The 22,259-nt window shown below is 56.6% G+C and overlaps 1 protein-coding gene across 2 annotated transcripts in view; it reads right to left on the reverse strand.

Annotated features, from left to right (window-relative positions):
- Positions 1-22,259, reverse strand: part of AXIN1 (axin 1) — a 46,387-nt gene that overhangs the window by 3,656 nt on the left and 20,472 nt on the right. The window contains exons 3-9 of one of the 2 annotated variants that reach the window (XM_033101594.1): positions 16,878-17,018; positions 13,355-13,451; positions 9,757-9,894; positions 4,946-5,475; positions 4,143-4,313; positions 1,959-2,204; positions 69-176 (exon numbers count right to left, since the gene is read on the reverse strand). In XM_033101594.1, the coding sequence (XP_032957485.1) occupies positions 69-176; positions 1,959-2,204; positions 4,143-4,313; positions 4,946-5,475; positions 9,757-9,894; positions 13,355-13,451; positions 16,878-17,018 (1,431 nt within the window). The remainder of the gene's footprint in view (positions 1-68; positions 177-1,958; positions 2,205-4,142; positions 4,314-4,945; positions 5,476-9,756; positions 9,895-13,354; positions 13,452-16,877; positions 17,019-22,259) is intronic. The other variant, XM_033101595.1, reaches the window with a different exon arrangement.

A 22,259-nucleotide genomic window follows, 5' to 3' on the forward strand; every position in this document is an offset into this window, starting at 1 on the left:
CCTCGAGGCCTGGCCCACAGCGAGGGCTGCGTGGGCGGTGCGGGAAGGCCCGCGGGGGGCGCACGTACTCTGTCTCGGAGAGCTCCATGTCGGACACCGCTGGCACCACGCTCAGCATGGGCGTGCACGCCGGCCTGACGCAGGAGCGCCCGCGCTGGATGACCTCGTGCACATACCTAGGGAACAACCGCGTCAGTGAGCCCCGCAGGCCTGGGGCAGGACCGCCTCCGCTCCTAGGCGACAGCCAGGTGACAGACAGCGGGCGGAGCAGGGACTCCTCAACAGGGTCCATCAGCACCACGCAAGGTTCACACTGTGTGAGACGGGCAAGATACCAATCCCCCCCCGCGTGGTGGAGCTGCCAGGATCAGCCAAGAAACGGAAGCTGCCTTCCTCATTCCCCGTTCCCTGATGGCTCGTTCGGTCAGAGCCCTCGGGCTCCCTGCAAACACTTGGGGAAGTCCTCATGTGAGGTGCTAGGATCCCGTCACTTCTCCACACGCAAGGGGACCTGTGGCCTCCTCCCTGGGGGCGCGGCTCTTTCCACACGGCGCTCTGACACGGGCCCGGGTCCTGGAGCGCGGTCACCACTCTGCTGGCAGCGGCCAGTCCTGCCCCGGGGCTCACTGCCCAGCGGCTCCCCTCCAAGTGGCCGTCCACCCTGGGCATACGCTGTGCGGCTCTGAGAGTGATTTCTGCTCTGACTGCCCTGGTGGGGGTCACCCCATGAGGAATGCGGGGAGGCCCAGCGCCCCCACTGCCGTCTCCAGACCTTTGCTCTATGGACATTTTCAAAGAGCCCTGGACCCAGGACACATGCAGACGCCAGTCACTGGCCGAAACCCCACAGGTGGCTCAGCCCCCAAAACACGCTGTTGTGAGGGGCCCGCTGGGTACTGTCGAGAAGAGGGGATGCGAGCCCTGCCCCCAAGAGATCGAGGCAAACGCGAAGTCCCAGGAAGCTCCTGGCAGAAGAGTTCCTGCCCTTGTGCCCCGGCCCCTCCCCAGGCTGCCCTCCTGCCGCCAGGTCACAGGCCTCCTGCAGCAACCTGGCTCTACGCTGCCTGAACAAGACCACGAGGTAAGAGAGTGGGCTGTAAACATGGTCACCTTTTGTAACCAGGGGACACACTCGGGCTCCCAGCTGTGCCCGACGAGATGCACGCTGGGCCGAGCCCCACCCGGACATCGGCTTCCCCACAGCAACAAGGCTCCCCACACAGGGAGGCCTGTGGGAAGCAGGCCGGCCCCCAGATGACCGAAGACTTGGTGAGGGGAACCGGGAACGTCTGAGAAACTGGCCGCGATGCCAGGCCCGTAAGAACGAGGTTCCAGGCCCCTCAGAGACCCTGACTGCCTGCGGATTCCAATGAATCAGCACATCTGGGACAAGTGACCTCAAGGCCCAGCTGAAAGGGTCAGGGAAGCCACGCTTAGGGCTGGGGAGAAGACCTGCCACCCACAAGTGGGTGGCCTCCCTGTTCCCCACGGGGAGAGAAAAAGGCCTGGCCTGAGGCCACAGTGGCAGCAGGCACCGTCTAGGGCTCCCCTTCGTGTGGCTGTGAAGGGAGGCGGCCAGGACCCCCGGGACCAACCTCTCTGAGCTCAGGCTGCACAGCAGCTAGTGGTGGCTCGACTGAGTGACCTCCAGCAGTTCCATGCCGCGAGGGGACCCCACGGCCTCCCACGAAGGCCGGGGCAAGTGCACGCTCACAAGCAGAACAGGCGTGACCAGGGGAAGGGCACGCTCTCCGTCCCAGGGCAGTGTGATGACCACCTGCCCTCCTAGCCCTTGGTCGCCCAGCAGGGCCGTGTGGAAGGAGGAGCCCAGGACGGCTGGGGGGCACCCAACGTGGTTCTACATGTGAACCTCAGGCCTTGGGGAGCTCCACCCCTAAGCAGAGCCACGGCACCTGGAGGGTCCCGGACGGGCACCGGCCCTCCTCTGCCCCCCGTACCTCTGCTTCGAGGGCACCTTGCTGGCTCTCTTCTCTTCCTCCTCCAGACGCCTCCGGGCTTCCTCCAGCTGTGTCAGAGGGTTGGGGGCCGGGTTGGGGGGCATTGTGGGGTCCTGAATGAAGAGGTGGGAAGGCTGGACAGAGTTGCGGAGCTGGGCGCTGACCCAGGGGTGCACGGCCCCAGGGCGTTCTATGGACAAGGGCCTGGAGCTCTCGTGGGCCTGCTGCTTCTTCACCCCAGAGGACCTTGGGAGCAAGAGAACAGATATGGCAGCAACTGAACCCCCGGCCACAGGCAGGCCCCAGGAGCCGGGCAGAGCCAGCAGAGGCATGTGTGGCCCTGACACCTGGGGCAGGTGTGCCCTGGCCGTGGGAAGCCATTGAACCTCAGCAATTTCCTCCTCTCCCACGTGACACCGGCATTCCTTTCTCACACACTTCTTTTTTCGTAATTTATTTCTAACAGCTTTACTGAAATATAAATCATATCCTATACAAAGTCTTTTTTTTAAAAAAGTTTACTATTTTAAAAAATGTTTTGATATCAGAGTAAAAGCTCTTTATGAAAAACCCGAAATACGTAGGAAATTCAAAAAAATATATAAATAACCCATATTATCATAATTTAGAAATAGCCAATCTCAGAACATTGGTCTATTTCCTTTCCTATTAAAAATACTTAACACACTCTGCATAACTGTACACAATTTTTCCTAATTTTTCCCCTCGATGTGGTATCATGCGTTTCCCTTTGGTTAAATACTAAGAATGTGCTTTCTACTTGTGCCACAGCCATTATTCAACCAGTGGATGGGACGTGAGGGAAAACGTCAGCCTCTCTCAGCTACAGTTAGAAAGTGGGTCTCAGTACCAGGAGCAGAGACGAGGAAACCCCAGAGGTCCCCTTGGGAAGGTGGTTGGCCCAGTGCTCTCGGGATGCGAGAACTGCCCAAGGAAAGGTACCGTTGGGGGAGTGGGCGCCTTCTCCTAAAATGCCCCCCAAAGCCAGCCCCATCTCCCTGCCCCCGACGCTGCCCCCTCCAGTCTCCTACGCCCCCATCTCCCCACCCCTCACTCCCTGTCCCCCGCCTCCAGCTGACCTGTCTTACGTAAGAACAAGGGCAGAGGCCCCATGGCCCCTGGACTCTAGGGAGGCCAGAGGGCCTGGTGGACACTGAAGACCATAGATTACAGGTGCCCCCCTGATGGCAGGAGCCTCCGAAACCTGAGAAGCTACTTGTAGACATGCCTCTTCCTCCTCAGCCACAGAAATCCTGTTTGGGGTGGGACGACCAGACGGGATAGACCCACTCCTTGTGAAAACCCACATGAGAGAGATCCAGAGAAGCCGAGACTCGACCTCACCCCAAGCAGGACAGGAGAGCGGCTCCTCAAGAGGCCCCCTCACCAGGACAGGCTGTGTGGCTGCAAAGGGGTCTGGACACTGGCGGGGGGCTTTCTCCCAAGGTCAGGGAAGTCTGAGGCTGAGCAAGGAGGGACGGCCCGCCCACTGATGGGCAGATGCCACCAGTGCCAGGCCCGTCGGCCCCTGGGTGTCACCGCTTCGGGCCCAGCTCCATCTAGGCCGACCCCGTCCACCGTATAATGGGCGGAGCATGCAGGGCAGTGGGCTCGTCTGGGGCGGCCTGGTTCCACGCTCCCAGAGCAGCCTCTGGCCGTGTGCGGCCACCGAGAGCTCGGAGGGACGCAGACGAAACGAGCCCCTTCCCTCACCAACCCTGAGGGGACGACCAGGTGCACACACCAGACTCCTCCCACAGCCCCGTCTGCTGCCACGGTGCCTGTGGTCATTGTCACACGGCAGCGTCGCCACCCCACAAATCACCTTGTCTCATGAGAGCAGCTGTGTGACAGGAGAAAGAGGAGCTCACAGAGAGAGAGGCACGGGGACTTCAGACTGACCTCGCCGGAGGGCACTGCTGCCCAGGACACTGCAGCTGCATCCAGGACCCCGCAGCTGCGTCCAGTACCCCACCCCACCCAGGTCCCCACAGGGAGGCGTCCACAGGCCCAGGCTGCGATGGGTTGGACCTGATTCCTCTGAATTCTTGTTTCCACTGCACATGGTTTGCAGTAAGACGGTGGGTGGGGCCATGCCACGCCACACAGCACCCTGGGCAGGCAGCTCGCGAGCTGGCCGGTACTGACACCGGTGCCACTTACCCATGGCCGGCCTTCCGGTGCCGGCTGATCTCCTTCTCCCCCTCAATGATCCACTGCATGATCTTCTGGTTCTTCTCTGCGTCCTCCGAGGAGCCGGGCACCTCGGCGCTGGCACTCTTCCCCGACTCGGCTTTCTTGGCATTTCGTTTGGAGGTCGTGCCGGCCTTCCCGCTGCAAAAGCCAAGCCCGGGGAGTCACCCGCTGACTTTACCTGGCTCGTCACTGGACGGACGGCCACCTGTGCTCCGCCCCCAATGGCTCCCTGAACTTGGAGGCCTTGGCAAAGTGGTGTGTTTTACGGGCTCTGCCCCAGCTCTCGGGGGTTGTCTGGGTTTGTTTCCAGTGGCTCCACAGCAGGAAATGAAGGAAGGAGTCCAGGCAGTACAGGCTGGGAAGGCTAGAGCTAAGGGTCAGCTGCAGCACTGGCCCAGCCCAGGTCACCTGCCCGGCGGAGGCACGCAGAGCCTGGCCACCCCTCCTCCTGACACTGCCCTCTGACAAGGATCTTCATCCAACCACCCCTCCAGGCTGGAGCCCGAGCCAGCCCGGCAGCCCAAGCAGAAGCCTGGTGCCGGAGCCCCTGGCCACCACAAGCCTGCAGCCTCTGCAGCTGACCTTGGTTTAAAGACTTTTAAAGGGGAATTCTAGCCTAGAAAACCAGACAGAATCCGCAGGAGACATGGCCTCTCACGGTGACCCCTTCCTCCCTGGGAAGACACGCGCCCCTCACAGACACAAGCCCAGGGACGAAGAACCCGCAGCCCAGATCTCAAAGCACAGCTCGGACCACCGCCGACACTCACCTGTGGGCCAGGCTGTCGCTGGCATTGGGGGCAGCACCCACGCTCTCCAGGTGGCTTCGGGGCTTGCCCGTGTGGCTGTGCAGCTCCACGCCCCATGCGAAGCTGCTCTGCGTCCGGCGGGGGGCCTCGGCCTCGGCCGGCTCCTTGGGCCTGGCCACACCGTGGTGGCTGTGATGGTGGCTGTGCCTGTGGACGTGCAAACCGACCGCTTCCAGCTTCGCCCCCGACTTGGGCACGTGCTTCCCGTGTCCCAGGGCTGCAGCGCCCAGCACCCCCGACAGCTTGGGCATGTGTGCGCTGTCAGGGGAGCGGTGGCCCGGCCCCGGCGACTGGCAGCCGGGCGTCCTCATGACGCGCTGCACGTGCTCGTCCAGGATGCTCTCGGGATTCTCCTCGTGCGCGTCCCGCAGCCCTGAGCAGCCTACGTCTGAGTAGCGAGGTGGGAAGTGGTGCCAGGCGGGGGCCGAAGGCAGCTTGTGACTAGTGCCCGGGGGGGCAGAGGACATATCCCCTTCCTCGCCTTCTTCTTCCTGTAGGGACAAGGCCACATGTTACTTCGCAGCACAGGCCACACCAAGGAAACCTCACGTGGGGAGACAAACAACAAGTAAGAAACCAGCGGACGAAGAGGCAGCTGGTGCTGTGTCCTGGGGGTCAGGAGGCCTGAGCCCAGGACAAGGCAGGCCAGGAGGGCACCGGGGTGCTGCCTGACTCCCAAACGGCTCCCGGAGCCTTTTCTGTCCCTGCTGATCCCCGAGCACGTGTGGCCGGCTCTCAGCGCGCTGCGCTGCAGGAAGGGCCCAGACGGGATGAGGACCGGGAGCTGTCCTCACCCACAAGTGTGCAAGCACACGCGACCGCAACGCGCCCACGATTCAGGGGCTACGCCAGGGCGGTCGGGACCACACGGCATCCTCTGACTGGGTTTAGTTTTCTTTTACGTTTTTCAGGAAAGATTTCTGTTTTCTTTCAGTTGAATTTTCTTATTCCTCAATTTTATGCCCATGGTTTCTATTCTATTTTCAAAGGGAGCATCACCCCAGTACAGAAGACCTTGTTTTTGTTTATTTATCTTGCTATTTATTTTGTGATAAATTCTCACTAATTGAATTTTATGCAATTCTCTAAGAGTTAACATAATCGTATCCGTGAACGTAAACACGTGATCACTTTGACTCAAAAAGATAACCTCATATTTATTTTCTCACCTTGCTGAATTGTCCAAACCAGAACACTGCTGAGTAAATTTGGTAATAACTGAAAAGAGGGGGAGGGGGCGAAGCTATGTCTGCACTTTCATGTCAACATACCTCCAAAAGTTTACCACAAAATTTCTCACTGATGCGAAAGTATGTAAATGCCACTAGAACAGGCGATTAGCTGCAGGTACCTCAATCTGGGTTCAGGGTAGAACATGGAACCGAAGACGACAGAGGGCGAGCGAAGGGGCCAGACAGATGGAGGGAGAACGCACCTCCTCCTGGTATAGCCGACGGCCACCTTGGCAGAGACTCAGACCCCTGGGCTCCCGTGCCCATTCGTGCTCCCACCCAGACCCGTCTGCATTGCAGGGCTGACGGACCAGGGACTCGGGGACTCTCTTCGCTGGGAATCTTCCCAGGGCACAGAAAGTACTGAAGCTACTGACACCCCTAAGGTAGCAGCCAGCAAGAGGGAACCTCTGAACCCCTGAGAAGTGACGGGAGGCAAACCTGGGGCTGAGATCCAGTTTTTCTTAACAGCTCTGCATATGTAGGAATTCAATCTTAGGGTTTTGAAACGTTACAGATTTACTTAACTGTGCAGCTAATAGCTAAAAATAGTCCATTTTTTTTCCTTTGCTTTTATTTTCTAAATTTTACAACGAAAGTAAGCTATTTAAAAATTCTGTAGTTGGTCCTTTCCCAGATAGCATGATTTATGTAGATTACAAAATCAGACACGATAACAGACTGCACTGCCAGCTGCCGGGCAGTGTGCCATACCCAAGGACTAAGGGACACGTGTGGGAGCAAACCTGCTGGGGCAGCTGCAAGCCTGAGCACGTGACCTGGAATGCCAGCACTCGTGGCCAGAGGCCACCGCAGGTCACTGCACGTGGCAGCCCACCTGAGCCTGAGGCCTGTGCCTGCCAGTAAGGTCCTGAATCGATAATGGGGACACACAAGGGGTTATTCATTGGAACACGTCTGTCAAAGAACACGGCTGGAGCTCAGCCGCTGGATCCAGCCCCTCCCCTGAGAGCTGGTGGTGGCTCCGGGCACAGCCACCCTGCACCTGCCAGGGACGCCACGGACAGAAAACATCCAAGATTCAGGCATCAGAAAAGCACACTGAACACCCACAGCCACAGCTGCCTTCACCATATCTCGCCCAAAATGTTGACCTGCCAGGACCTCAGGCACGCCACTGAGCCAAAACTGAAAACTTAACAGAACAACTACAATAGCTCAATTCTATAGCACAAAGGTGGTGAAGTCTTCCTTAGGCTTCTTTTATGAAACGTGACACACATTATTTCATGAGCACATTTGTTTTAAGGGTTGTTAATGGTGACATGCTCAGGGCAACCCCTACACAAACAGCCAACGGTGCCTATGGAAATGCTGTGCGGAACAAATGACGCCAGCTTCGTCACAACACGCAAACCGGGATTTAGCTCCTGTTACCATATTCCACATTTCGTGGCAACTGTTCCCTTTATTTGTTCAAAGAAGGCTATTAGAATGTGGAAACTATGCTCCTAACCATTCCTTCATTATTCGCTAAGGCCTCTGATGGACCCTGAGGAAGAGCTGACCTCCGTGAATGCACCCCGGGTGTCCTCGGCTCCCAGCCGACGGCCTGGCTGCACCCCAGTGCTGAGAGCTGCTCCCTCCAGGTCCACGAAGGCTCACCCCTGCCTTTGCTAGGACCCGGCATGGCGGGTGCCCTGTCACGCTGCAGATCCCTGAATGTGGGGACTGTGGAGGACAGCTGGTCGGCACGTGCCAAGCCCTCAAGCTGGCACCTGCTCTGCCCACCTGAGGATCACCCAATCGCCATGAGGGAGGGAGAGGAGAGGACGCTGGTAAGAAAAATGTACGCGTGTGTGTGCACAAGTGCTTAAAAATACTTTCATGCAATTTCCTTCCTGGAGAGCACCACCGTCTGGCTGTTTATCTCACTCTCAGGTCTGCCTTCTTCGCCCCCACCATGAATCCCAAGTTCTGACAAGCGATTTGAAATCTGCCTGCTGTCTCAATGTGAGGGAAAGACAGGGGGAGCCAGGCCCCTTGGTTGGAAGGTGGGTGCCATGGAAGGGAGCTCGGGAACTCAGGACAGCAGCTGCAGGGCGCAGCCAGCAGGACTCCTGGCATACGGTGTCAGGGTGGGCAAGAAAACAGACCGCCAGGTATGACCACCTGCCATACCCCACATCTACGATTACAGTGTCCCAGACTGCAGGTGCACCCAGCTCACCTGGAGACACGTAAAGTGAGAGCAGGCCCCTCCCGAGGGGTTCTGATGGGGCCTGAGGAGGGCTCAGGTTCCGTATTTTAAACAGAAACATCAGAGGACCGGGGGAGAAAGAATTCCTTCAAGAAACATCACATTTGTGAGTTTCAGGTATTGGACATGAAATACTGAAGAGAATGGACGACACCCACAAACTTGGTGGTGACCATTTACCCCCAGCAGGGGCAATGCCTACCTGCTCAGAGCCGAGCAAAGGCCTGGGGAGGCCCCCGGCATTCAGGCAGGACTGGGTGCAGTGGCCTCAGTGAATCGAGTTCACTGAATCCAGGTCAACAAGCGAGGACGTGCGAGCGGCCCGGGGAAGGCCTCCTCCAGGGGCATGGCTGTTACCGACGCCTCAGCACTGAGCCCCTGCATGTGTGTGGACACGAATCTGGTACAATGACCCGGGGACAGCAAGAGCAAGGTATCTCCTCAGCAGTCATGGCAGAAAGGGGTTAAAGCGCATGACTTACAATATGAGCAAATTTCTTAGCATTCAACGCTTCATCAAACGAGACTACAGGGCCTAAGACAAGATAAACAGAAGGCTACAGCCAAACCTAACGTCACTCTGCACTCTGAGGTGACAAGTGGGAGCTGCCAGCCCTTCCTGCCACGTGCACGTGGCCGGGGACCGGCGGTACTCGTGAAGGGCCTCCACCAGCACTCGAGGGGAACGTCAGCTCCACGTGCCGACGGGGCATGTGGGATGCGGGGACGTGGCCAGTGAGGTCGGAGTGCTCACGCAGGGGGCTCAGCAGAGAGGAGTGAGCCCGGGGCACGGAGGGGAGGGCAGCAGGAAGGGGGCTGGGCCTGGGGTGAACGGAGAGGCTGGTTCGTCTGCACCGTGGACATGTCCTGTGCCAAACTGCCCCGAGCTGAGCCGGTGTCGCCTCAGTGTGGCGACTACTTCAGAGACAAACGCTGGGCGTTGTCTCGGCTTCCCTCTTAACTGTCTTCCCACAAGAAGCTGGAGCAGGAACCCCCACCCTGGCACCCGAGAGCCACTGCTCTGACACCTGCCAGTTGCTCCCCAAGCTGAGGCTTGCGGCCCCACCTAGGGACCTCCTTCCGGGGACACAGCCCAGGCTGGCAACGAGGGGTGGGGGTTCAGAGGGGGCAGGCGTCACAGGAGCGCACGCCTTGGCTGGCCACCGAGATTGAGCAAAGCATGGCAGGAGCCGGTGCGTGGTCACGCAGGGAGAAGGGGGCTCTGGAAGACCCTGGAGGGAGCCCCTCGGGCCTGAAGCTGTAATAAAATAACTCAGAAGCCACGATGGGCATGGCGTCGCCGGCTCAGGCCCACTCACCATCCGCACGCGCTTCAGCCGCTCCTCCAGCTTCTCCTCGGCCTCCCGCGTCCGCTGCACGGCCTCCAGGCGGTGGATGAGCTCCGCAGCGAACTTCTGGGGCTCCACACGGATTTCCTTTGGTATTCGGTAAGTACGCTGCAGGGAGACACCGCTGATTAGCCGGCCACATGCAGCTTTGAGCTACCGTCCCCTGTGCCCAGGCGGCACGCAAGCGTTTTCTGGATAAGCAGTAGTAACATGTGAAATCTGCATTTCATTTTAAAGTGTTTACTTTTTTCTCCTCCTACCTGGGCATCAACTTCCTCACTGCCCCTCTTTCTTGTCAAACTAAATGTCTCCTTCACCCAGCTCTGATCCAGGGTGGGAATGGAGCCCCGACTCCCACAGCGACAGACTCAGAGACACTGCGCAGGGCAGAGCATGGTCCCCAGGGTCAGGTCATCAGAGCAGTGGGCAGTGGCCGGCAGGGCGCGATGAGCGTGCCCTGCAAAGGGCCTTCCCGCCTGACCCAAAGGAGGGCTTCTGACACGACTGACCAGGCTGAGACCCAGCGAGGCCTGGGGCCTGGGTAGGTACTGCCACAGACGCAAAGACCACGGAGGAGGGAGACACAGCCCATGCACCTTTAGAGGACCCACCTGCCCCCTGCAGTGCCCGCCCCGCACACAAGAGGGCAGCAGCCCCTGGCGCTTAGGTGGGCACAGACCAGGCTCCCCTGCAGGGACGGGGGACACAAAATTCAGGGTACAGGAAAAAATCAGGGGGAAGGTAGGGCCATGGAGGACTTTCCTTTCCAGAGAATATACTTCTGCCATGTGTTTTATAGTGCTGTACTGTATAACTATTTTTTTTTGGGGGGGGGGAAGGTAGCTTTATTTTGAAGTAATTTCAAATTCCAAACAGTTCCAAGAACAGCACAAGAACTCCTGTCCAACCTTCACTCCGATTTCCCACTGCCGACATCTCTCTCACACTGTCCCTCTCTGGCACGGACGCAGACACAATGCACACGTGTGCACACAGGGACACGTACCCTCGTCTCCAAGCCAGTCGGGAAAACACTGCACGTACAACGCCTATTTACTGCTAAACACTGCACAGTATATTTCACAAAAACCAAGGGCACTCTTGTACCTACCACCGGACAGATTTCAAAAACAAAACGAGAAACCCTGATATAGTTATTACCTAATTAACAGATCTTATTCCAATTTCAGCAGCTGTTCCAATAATGTCCTTTATAGCAAAATATATTAAAAATCTAAGCCACCAAGGTGTGAGGGAGGGCTGAGGAGAGGAAGGGCCTGGAGGGGCCTCAGGTGCGGTAGGAGGGCAGACAGTGGACGTGGCCTGGGGACAGGGTGGCACACGGGACTCCTCTCTGACCCCTGTGGGTGGACAGTGGCTATTCAGAACCCCAGGCTTTTGCAGATGTGGAGCAAGGTGAGCAGGGAGGCCTCGGTAATGGCGGGGCGCCAGAGTGGAGGCGGTGCCCCCCCCATTAGTGGGCTCTGGGCACGGCCTCGACTCTACCTGTTTCTCATTTACAGAACGGAAGTAGAGACAGTACCTAGTACCTCAGAAACTTGTAAGATGACGTAAGAAACTGATGTGAAAGGCTCAGGGACAAACAGCCACGTGTGGGCTGATGCTGACCACGATGGATTCAGAAGGGGCCACAGAAATGTCTGAGGGGCCTGGACAGGGAAGGGGGCCGGGGGCAAGCCCAGGACACAGACCAATGCCTCAGGGGCGGACAAAGTGGGTGGGGAAGGCCTGACGGTGCGCGCCACCAGGCAAGGGTTTGTCCTGGAGTTGCAGAGACCAGACCCCAGCAGGGGTGGTGGAGGTGACCAGTGCTTCTGGAAGGCCCTGGAAGAGGAGCTTAGAAGAGAAGGTGGGCGTGGGTTGCTAGCCCCAGAGGAACGGGCAGTGGGAAAATCCTGGGGGGAGTCTTTGTGGGTGGGGTGTCTGAGCGGACAACAGAGGCCAGTTCTTGTGCAGGATGGCCCCATGGGGGCTGTGTCCTGGCGACACCCCGGGCAGGAAACCCTGGGGGTTCCAGGCCCTTCTCACTGTCCTCACAGGGGAGTGTCCATCTGTCCCATCGCTGATGACCACGCCTGCCCACTGACTCAGGACGGGCCAGCGGGTCCTCCCCGAAAGGCACTTTTTCCCATCGTGAGTAACTCTTTTGTGAGGGGCTATCTGGGATGTACATTTCCTGACCCTCGTCTAACTCAACGCATTCATCACGTGAGCGCAGACGCAGAGGCTAACCTCCCTGCCCCGAATGGGACGCTGCGGCTGTGGGGGCCTCGGCGGGCGGGAGCCCCTCCCAGCTCCTCCACTGCACCTATCTCTCCCCCGCAGCCCCCCGCCCTCCCCCCGTCAGCCCCGGCCCTGAGTTTAAACCTGCACTGAGCAGAGCTGAGAAGACACACATCGCCGCCTCGGCTCAGACCTAGATACGCCAGACATGGGTGAGGCCGGGTGCTCCCCAGGAGCCCCCACAACACACACACGTGTCCACACAGTCCACCCACAGCGCCTGGCTTCTGCTGTTCCCTAAGCAGACACCAGACATCACCAGCGCCTGGTTTAGGCCACATCTGTGCCACGGTTTGGCTGGGAGGGGACCAAATACTTGACCATCCTTTTCTCAGAAGGACAAACCAACACCCTTTCTTCTCAACCACAGACAATCAGTTCTCTTATTGGGAATAAGAGCATCTGCAGAGACTCTAGTAATCCTGATTAAGGGGGCGTGTGTGCTGTGATCCCGAGAAAGCCCCACTTGGCCTGCACGGAAACACCTAGGAGCGAGCGAGGGGCAGGCGTGTCCCTCCTACGCCACAGGCACCGATGGCGGGAGCCTCTAATGTAAGCCCTTCTTATCTTCCCCCAGAAGTCTTCCCCCTTCAAAGCCCACGTGGCAGAACAGGACAGCTAATCGCTCCATTCATCGACAAAGGACTGCTCTGCAGGTGGAGACAGGCGGCCGCCTCGCTCTGTGAACCCCCCCCAGTCAGGACAACCGCGATCACCTTTTTATTTTTAGCCCCAAGGTGAAGGCTGCGGCACTTTGCGGCAGGATGCCCCCATGGCGACTGCCGCCATCCAGCCAGAGAGAGGCTGCTGCCTGGTTTGATCTTGAACGTGGCCCACGGCTCTCGGTGACTGGCGACAGGAGCACCCAGAGGCACCGCAGCCTTTCCCACAGCCTCAGCCAGACGCCCCCAGGGGCCAGGCCTGGGTGGGGCGCCTGCCAGGAAGGCTTAGAACTGCTCTCCCACCTCCAGGAGGGGCGCCTGGCGGGCACTGCGGGAGGGCACGCCCCGCGCTGCCAACTGACCGGGCGGGCTTGGCGCTACAAGCCGCCCTCGCTGTCCCCTCAGCCTGCCGGCTGTGACCAAGTGGGGCCCCGAGCTACGCCTGGAGGTGAGCTGAGCTCACAGGAAGCCGGGCAGGCGCCTTTCCCACTGCCACTATCACAGCAGCCCAGTCGGAATGGGGGAAACAGATGGGCACAGGCGCGAGAGGACTGCTGGACCCCAGACTGGGGGGGGGGGGGGGGCCGGGCAGCGGCACTTACAGGAATGTGAGGTAGAAGCACCCGCCCGTTGACCTGGACACTCTCCTGCACCTCCCTGCGGTGCTGCTTGCGGATCCTGTACGGTGGGATTCCGTCCCTGCCCAGGAGAGAGAGACACACGGCGTGAGTGCGCGCACACACAGCCCCCAGAGCTCAGCAGTGCTGGACACCACAGCCAAGCCTAGTACCTTAGAAAGTGGGGGAGGCGTATGTGACAGGGCCTGCACGTGGCCCGAAGCCTAAACTATTTACGATTGGTCCTTTCCAGAAAACGTGCAGGACATGATGTGCCCATCTGGGAGGGTGCCCTACCCAGACCAGAAGTACCTGAGGGCTGCGAGATGGGTGGCCAACACAACCCAGATCCCGTTGGTTCTGGGATCCAGTGGGGATCCAGTGGGGATCCAGCGGGGAAAGAGACTTCCGAGGTTCCGATATTCTGCTTTCTTCCAGGGTAAACTGGCCAAGCAGTGTACTCTCTCTGAGGGATGCTCAAATTAGTTTTCTTGACCTAAGTTTCAGCTATGAACCTTTCTGAAGATTATAATAAAAATCCAAATCAAATTGTATGTTGTCTTGAAGATAACTGAAGATAACTCAAGCTAGACGCCAGATTTAACACTTAATTCATCTGCGTGTATGGTGTATGCAGGCCCTAAAACTCTCCAGGCCTCTCCCAGCCACGTCACAGCTACTCTGGAGAGCACAGCGCTGCCCGGAGCCAGAGCCGACGACCAGAAGACAGTGAGGCTCCTCTGGGTCCCCGCTTCCTTCCTGCTGACGGAGCCTGAGGTGGGCCTCCCTGCTTTCCAGAGGGTACAGTGAGAGTCTGTGTGGGGTCCGGACCCCGTGGACCCCTTCCCAAGCAGTGCCCCCTGGGGATGCTGCACTGCCAGCGCAGCCCTGCTCTGACTGGACAGTGGACGCAGATATGCGGCCACGACGATTCTGCTGTCACTGGAACTGCTGGACGGCCTAGCGAAGCCGCCACATGGCCCTCGGTGGCCAGCACATGGCACTTGGTGTGTCCTGGCCCCTGGCCCAGACAGCTGCACATCCATGAGCTCAATGGCTTTGTGGGCGGGCAGAGCTGCATCCCTGTCCTCGGAGCCCTGACCTGGGTGGAAAGGCCACGCTGTGGTTCAGAGCAGGGCAGAGAGAGGCTGTGATGGGCTTCCACTCCTGTCCCTGCCTCGGTGTCCCTGGCTGCCAGGGCACCAGCTGGGTGCTGTAGTGCAGTTGGTTCTGGGATCCAGTGCTCAAGGGGACAGCTGTCAAGGAACAAGTGAATCCAATGCATTTAAAACGTCTCTTTTCACGGCCCTGGGATTTTGTTCAGGTGCCCTGAACCTCCAACCTGTTTGTTTCTCATGATTTCATACCTGTGTGGACCAGGCACTGTCCTCAGACACCTACGTCCAGAGGCCACGAACCACTAAAGCTAGTCCATCGTTTGTCATGTGGGTGAGATTCTGAGTGCAGCTGCCCCCAATAGAAATAATTTAGATAAAACACACCATCCTATCTTTTGCCTCCGGTGTGTATTCAAATATGTCCCAATTTTACATTCTAAATTCTTGACTATTCCTACATTTCTGACGCTCCGGGTAAACCAGATGAACGGACTATCAGGGAAAAAATATTTTAAAGATTTTTAGATCTTCCTTTTAGCAAACCTATTTTCTTGGAGAGAACGAAGAGACTTCTTGAGAAAGTTGAAAATTGCGTGAGCGGATTAACTTCCATTGTCGTAACAGAGTTTCGGGGAAAGGAAAACCGGATGCTGTAAATGCACCATCTCCTGCTGCCAGCCGCCTGTGGTGGCCTGCGGGGCTGTAGCTGTGGAACCGTTTCACATAATACTTTCTATTCGTGGCAGGTACCGTTTGAAACCCCGGGAATTTCAAAGAAGAAGTTGCTAAAAACATGTCAACAGTTTATCTTAAAGATTCAAAATAAAGGAGACAGAAATGGTCCAGGAGAAACACCACACACCGAAGCTCAACCTGAAGGGACCAGTCTGTCTGGTGATGTCACCACAGGATCGGCAAAGAGGAAAAGGGAAAGAGCGCAAGAGTTGCAACGAGGGGCGGCTGGCTTAATTTGGTACCTAAGTGGCTCGTGGTCACGTGCCCTGTACACTACAATTCAGGTGTCAGAAAAATGCTTCAAGACACAGGTAAAGGAAAGGCACGGACTCTACAAACCGCACGTCAAGGGGGACCACAATCTAAACACGTTTACTCACCTACAAAAAGAAAGATCTAGTGGCCCTTATTTTCCTGCTTATTTAAATCTACCTGACTGTTCAAACGTTTCACATGGAGAAACCAGCTGGATGGGGAAGCAGTCCCCCTGCGACCCGCTGACAGCTGCCGCCCCAGCCTGGCTGGAGGTCCTGGCTGTGGCCCCGTGCGGTCTCAGTGTCATGGGGAAAGAAGGCCTGTGGACGGTGGTCACTGGGCTCACACCTGGTCACTGTCATAGCCAAAGGCTTCCAGGCCCTGCTGCTGGTGGGGGCCCTGGAGTCAGCCGCCAGCCCAAGGCCCCGACCCTGGGCACAAACGTGCCGTCAGTGCTGGTCGGATGGTGAGGGGCAAAGGGACTGAAATCTGGGCAAGTCTGACAGCCTGGGCAGCAAGGTTAAGACCACAAATGACCACAGGGGGCGGGACAGGCAATGCTCTGATCTGGCAAGAGAGCATCTGACACCACCAAGCTTCTAATGTGCACTCAGGTCCCAATACGTCACCTGCCAAAGCGAAGAAGGTGTCAGAAAACACTCTCCCACAAAGGGAGGGCTTCCCTGGAGAGGACGATGAAGGGTCTGCTGTCACCGCTGAGGGACACAGAGGCTCACCATGGCTCTATGTGGTCACACAGACCTCTCAGACACGTGCAGCCTGGACAGCGGTTCCTGATATATCTGGGCACCAGGCCAGCTGCACCCATTTCCCTCTGGCCCCCGTCTCCCGGTCCCCCCACGGTGAGTAGATGACAGGCACTGCTCAACTGTATAACAATTTCTAAATTTAAAAAAGTGACCTGTACAGAACAGCGTTGACAAGAATCGCACCTGCACAGAAGCATGGCTTCTCAGGGATGGTGCTCGGCTCACCCCTGCCCAGGCAGGCAGTGCGCTGCTGGGCTGCGAACCACTACCGATGTTTAAAGTGAACCCCCAGATTATACAAACCGAAGTGAAAATCAGCACCAAAGCGCTCTAGCCCAGGCAGCTCTGGAATTTGTTTCAACTTCGCCCCATGGTTCCCCCTTTCAAGGTTCCTGTAGCCTTGGCTTCAAAGAGAAGCAACTGACGCAAAACTTAGGCCTCGTGTGCATTAGGGTTTGTAACAAGACTTCCTGCAATGCAGCCGGTCGGCCTGTCAGATGCACTAACACCGAGTTGGGGGGCGGACCACGAACCACTTTCCTGGAAGACAAGGCCCCAGCAAGGCCTGGAGCGGACGGCCCCCAAATGTGCTCCGCGGGGGCTGCACTCGCCCAGGCCGGGGACACTTACACGCTGCTGTCGGTGAGGGACAGGCTGTCCGCGTCGCTGGACAGGCTCTGCTGCTCACTGTCATTGGTGCTGGTGGCCGGGGCGAGGGCGTAGCCGGAGTTGACGTAGTAGGGATTGACAGGCTCCCGCCAGGATCCATACCTGCGAACAAGCAGAGCGCGTCAGCAGCGGCCCCAAAACGGCCTCTCACACTAAGCCACGTTTTCAGTGTCATCTGGTGTCCTCCTCCATGAACCACAAATGCAAGCGATTCAGGAAACAGAGCAGAAAGGGCTGGCATTTTCCTCCTGCGTCCCACCCCCGGCTCTTCCCACAGGGGTCGGTTAAGCCGTGGGCAACTTCCAGAGTCTTCCTCTGCATTTAGGCAGACGGGTAGGTGAACACCATCACTTGGGTTTGCATTTTTAGGCACATAACTAGAAATGGGACATGCTCTGATCTTTCTTCTTTTAAAGAGCAGACTTGGGCGGCCAGTTTGCTCAGTGGTTAGAGCGCAGTGCTCATAACACCAAGGTTGCCGGTTCGATTCCCACAGGGGCCAGTGAGCTGCGCCCTCCACAACTAGACTGAAAACAACTACTTGACATGGAGCTGATGGGTCCTGGAAAAAGACACTGTTCCCCAACATTCCCCAATGAAATTTAAAAAGAAGAGCAGACTTATTTACTGCGAAGTACAGCCAACCTCCTGGGTGTTGCCGTGGCAGCATCGACGCTGGTGCCCAGACCTCGCGCGGTCCTCACGAGAGCCTGATGACACCGCAGGCCACAGCCCTGTCACAGGGGTCACAGAGCCGGCCAGGGCTCCTGTGCACAAGCCTGAGAACTGCCACAGGACGGAATGCGGGGGGTGGCGGGGGAAGGTAAGTGGGGGGGTCTGACAGGCTGTCTGTCACGCTCCCCTCCGGCCACTTCCTACTGGGAGCAGTGACTCTGCACGTGCTCCCTGGGTGGGATTCACCTCCACCTGTCACATGATGGGCCGGAAAATGACACTTTATTTTAGTCTGCATTTCCCTGATTAACAGTCAGGCTGGCATTTTGGGGTGGCATTTAAATTCCTTCCTCTGTAAGTTACCTGTTCATACCTTTTGTCCATTTTCTACTGGGCTGTTGATGAGTTTCCATGGTTATTTACGCAAAAACTATTTTTTCCAAATGTCACTTTTTTAAAAACTTTGTTGATGTCGATGTTGGTCATATAAAAGCTTTTCATTCCTATGAAATCTGATTGGCCTTTATAGACTTTTTTCTATCTGACATAGGCAGGCTTTCCTCCTTCCAAGACTATAAATATATTCTATTTATCTTCAAACGCTTCACTAGCTTTTTTTAAATTTAGATCTTAACCAAACACGCGTGTGTGTGTAAAATCTACCTCACTTTTTTGCACCAGAATGGAGAGCCCATCGTTAGCACTAAAGACTGGGTCATCACCTTGCTCTGAGTAGTTTTAACACCACTCGGCGTCCTACTGAATGTCGCCCACACACGGCTCTACGTGGGCATCTGGGCTCTTCCACTGACCCCCTCCGAGTCCGCTTCCCCGGCCCCTTGTCACTGTGCACAGAGGTGTGTTCTGACACCACCTCCTCTTCCCAAAGACCGCCCCCGCATGGCCACATCTGTCAGGGCTCCACAGGTCACACTGGAAGTGGGAAAGGACGAAGGTCCTCGGAAGGCCTGGGTGCCCGTGTAGGAGGCCGGGTCCCTGTGGGCCCCAGTCACAAGCCCCCGAGCCCCAGCCTCACTGCGGAATAGATTTCTGCTGACAGACTCGAGCACTCGCTGTCCTCACGAATGACTCTTCCCACTGACTGCTGGGACCTTGTCCCTCGGACTTCAGGGTCCTTGGGGTGGAAAGGGCAGACATCAGATTGTTTCTAAAGTACCCACTGCCGGATGAACAGAACCTTCTGGAAGCCCCAATTCATGTCACGCACACACTCAAGAAACAGCACTTCAGCAAGACGGCAGGACCAGGCACCTCAGTGTCTTGTTCTCCCGTCACGTCACACAAGACGTGTGGGGCTGGAAGAGAGGCCCACGGTGCTTGGCCATCTCCCGTGGGGGCCTCCGGAGGGCCGACACCTGAAGCCACAGACACCAAGACAGTGCCGACCGCGGTCAGTGCTCCTGCTAGGCCAGCCATCGAGGCCACATACCCCGCGCCCCCAGCTCGGAGCAGGAAGCAGGTGCGTGTCATTCTGGTGCCACAGAGAGAGACCGCCACCCAGGGGGTCAGGCACTGTCCAGCTCCACCCTCCATCTTCCTGACCCACTCGCTACAACCTGAGGGCATCCTCAGAGGCCACTAATGTGTCCCAACCAAAGGAGGGCAGTGGCAGGGCCACAAAGGCTCTCGGGAACGCACTGCGTCCAGAGGTTTACAGGGAGGACGGGACATCTTCAGAGAAGGGGACAGTCTGCCCCGGGGTCCCGTCTGTTTGCATTTCCTTGTCTAGATTGTATCTGACGCAGAGCAGACACAGGGCTGCACGACTGCGACGTCACGTGTTCTTTGCTTTAAGCATCATCAACTATTACTTTTAAGTGACAACGCTATTCTTCTGGCATTTCAAAAATCAAACCTCCCTAATCATCAGCCTAACAACCACTGTACTGAAATTCTGCTGACAGGCTAAGCGCTGAACTGATTTTCAGCTTCCCTGTTCCATGCAGGGAATATTAAACTTTGGTCACTTTCTATAAACATCCATTTGGTCAAACAAAACGAAGAATTCAAGGTAAAGAGAAAAGGGGGCCACAGCCGCAATAGCGCAAAGCCCACAGATGGCACTGCTGAGCCTGCACGCCCCCACCGTGCCCTCCCCCACTGGGCAGGAACCAGGCCCGGCAGGGCCAAGCTTCAGACTTGGCTGCGTCTGAGCCTGTCCTCCTCCTGTGAAAGGCCCCAGGTGTGTCTTTCACACGTACAGAAAATCCATCTTTAAGGTGGTAAGTAGGGAAACCGCGGCCTCTGAATTCTCTAGCCTCCCGTGCAGAGCAAACCCCACTACTACTTACACATGCTCCAAGTTCAGAGGACAAAGGGAAGAGAGAGGAAGAGGAAGGAGGAAGCGCCACCAGTCACCTGTCTACCTTTTTAAAGTTCGAGAGAGCGGAGCTGGCTCTCGGGCCGATCAGCGCTCACCTCCTGCCATGGCAAACAACCGCGGGGCCTTCTCTGCGGGCTGACGCAACAAAGGAAACCCTGGGACTCCAGGACCTGGCAGGAGGGAGTGTGTGCGCATGTGTGTGGTGTGTGTGTGTGTGTGTGTGTTTGTGTGTGTACATGGGAGCCAGTGTGCACACACCCTCCCACACGGACACGGGCACAGCACACACGGCCAACACCCCAAGGGGTACATATGGGGAAACGGCCAACTCCTCTGGAGCTTTCCCAGTTCTCAGAATAAAACCTGAGAGACCCACACAGACACGCCCCCCGGGCCTGCAGCCCCTGTGTGCTGTCTGGCTGCCATCGGCAGCGCTTTCATCTTCCATCTTTTTACACTTAACCTTTCTATGACAGTGTTTTCTTTTGATTGCATCTCCTGGTCCTGCTGCATTTGGTGTGATTACCGCGAGTGGGGCCTCCATCTTAACTTGCTTTCTGTTTGGCAGGTCTGTTCTATTTTCCTTTGTTCTTCCTTGCCTTCTTTTTGAGTATTTTTTTATGTTCCATCTCTTCCCTGTAATAAAGTAACCCTTTCCCTCTTCTTTCAGTGGTTCCTGTAAAATCATAGTAGGTGCCCTTGACGTACCAGCGTCCAAGTAAATGTATCGACTACACAAGGTCAGAATCAACTCCACTCACCTCCCACACACGTTAACATGCTCCCGGTTTCCCTGTATTTTAATTCTATGTATGTCTTAAACCCCACAAGACATCAGTGTTGTTTTACCTGTGGACAGTCACCTCGAGTTACCCCCACTTGCCATTTCCTTTCTGCGTGCAGGAGTTTCTCTCCCCGAGAGCATTTTCCTTCTGCCTGGAAAACATCCTGAAGTCGCTCCTTCAGGAAGGGCCTCCTGGTGTGACAACTTTCTCAGTGTTTGTCAGTCTGAAACTGTCTTTATTTCCGCTTCACTCCTAACGGACGCCTTCACTGAGTTGGAATTCTAGACTGGTGATTATTTTCCATTTCTTTGGAGTCTCGTGCGCTGCTGGCGGGAAGGTAAACTGAGGCAGCCACTAGGGAACAGTGAGCAATTCCGAAAAATTAGAACCCGATTCCGTATGGATCCAGTCATTCCACTTCCTGGTACGTATTCAAGAGAATTGGACGCAGGGTCTCCAGGAGACATGTGTACACCCAGGCACTTTGAAAATGTCACTTGTCGGCTTCTCCACCTGTCACTCCTTGGAAGGTGACAAGGTGTCTGTTCAGCCCGCCTGTCCCCCTGTGGCCGCTGGAGGCAGGTCGTCAGGCTGGCTGACAGGTCTTCCACCGACTCTCAGTGCTGAGGCCAGAGCCACACAGCTCGCCCTCGACTGTCACCCCCAGAAGGACAAGGGCAGCAGGCGGTTCAACCCGTACAATAGTCATCACTCACCCGAAGCCAAGCTCAGCCGTCCTCCGCTGTCCCAGTAATGCCTGTAGAACTGTTTCTGTTTTCCAAGATCCAGGCCATCACTGCACATGGACTATCATGTGTCTTTGGGCTCCTGTACCCTGCATGGCTCCTCAATCTTCCCGACCATGACGTTCTCAGGAGTCTGGGCCGGTTATTCTGCGGAACGTCTCGTCGTTTCCTTGCTGACAGTCACATCAGGCATTTGTGGCAGTGACATGACACACTGTATCACACCAAGAAGGATGTCATATTGGGGAGACCACATGTTGGTGGCAAACGAATGCCTTCCAAGTTTTTCCACTCCTAATTTATTATGTTGACTTTGCAACTAATAGGGCATTGGTGGGGAGACACTTGGAGGTGGCGTACATACTCTATTAACACCCAGTGATTTTCTGCTGCCATTATTTGAGCTGTGTCTATTAGTTGGCATTCTACCACAAGGAAGACTTTTCTTCCGCCCACATTTATTTATATCCATGTGAACTCTTGCATTTTTATTTATCCACTGGATTAGAATCCATTCCTTTCATTTCTGCTCATGGCCCCATCGGTCTGTGAATGCTCCCTCCCTCGCTCTCTGGCCTGGGGTCCCAGCTCATCTGGCACTCCCTGGCCAGATCTGACTGATTTTCACCAAGCAGGTGTCTGTCAACTACAGTCTCTGCGTCCCCGTAGCTTTCTCGCTCTCATTTTTTATCCCACTGTGTATCGTGGAGCACCTGGTTATTTTTCACTCAATATCTGGTTATTCTGGGCAGAGGGCCAGATACTGTGCGCAAAATCTTTCCGAACTGGCAGC

The sequence above is a fragment of the Rhinolophus ferrumequinum genome, assembly GCF_004115265.2.
Source record: "Rhinolophus ferrumequinum isolate MPI-CBG mRhiFer1 chromosome 15 unlocalized genomic scaffold, mRhiFer1_v1.p scaffold_54_arrow_ctg1_1, whole genome shotgun sequence".
Lineage (NCBI taxonomy): Eukaryota > Metazoa > Chordata > Mammalia > Chiroptera > Rhinolophidae > Rhinolophus > Rhinolophus ferrumequinum.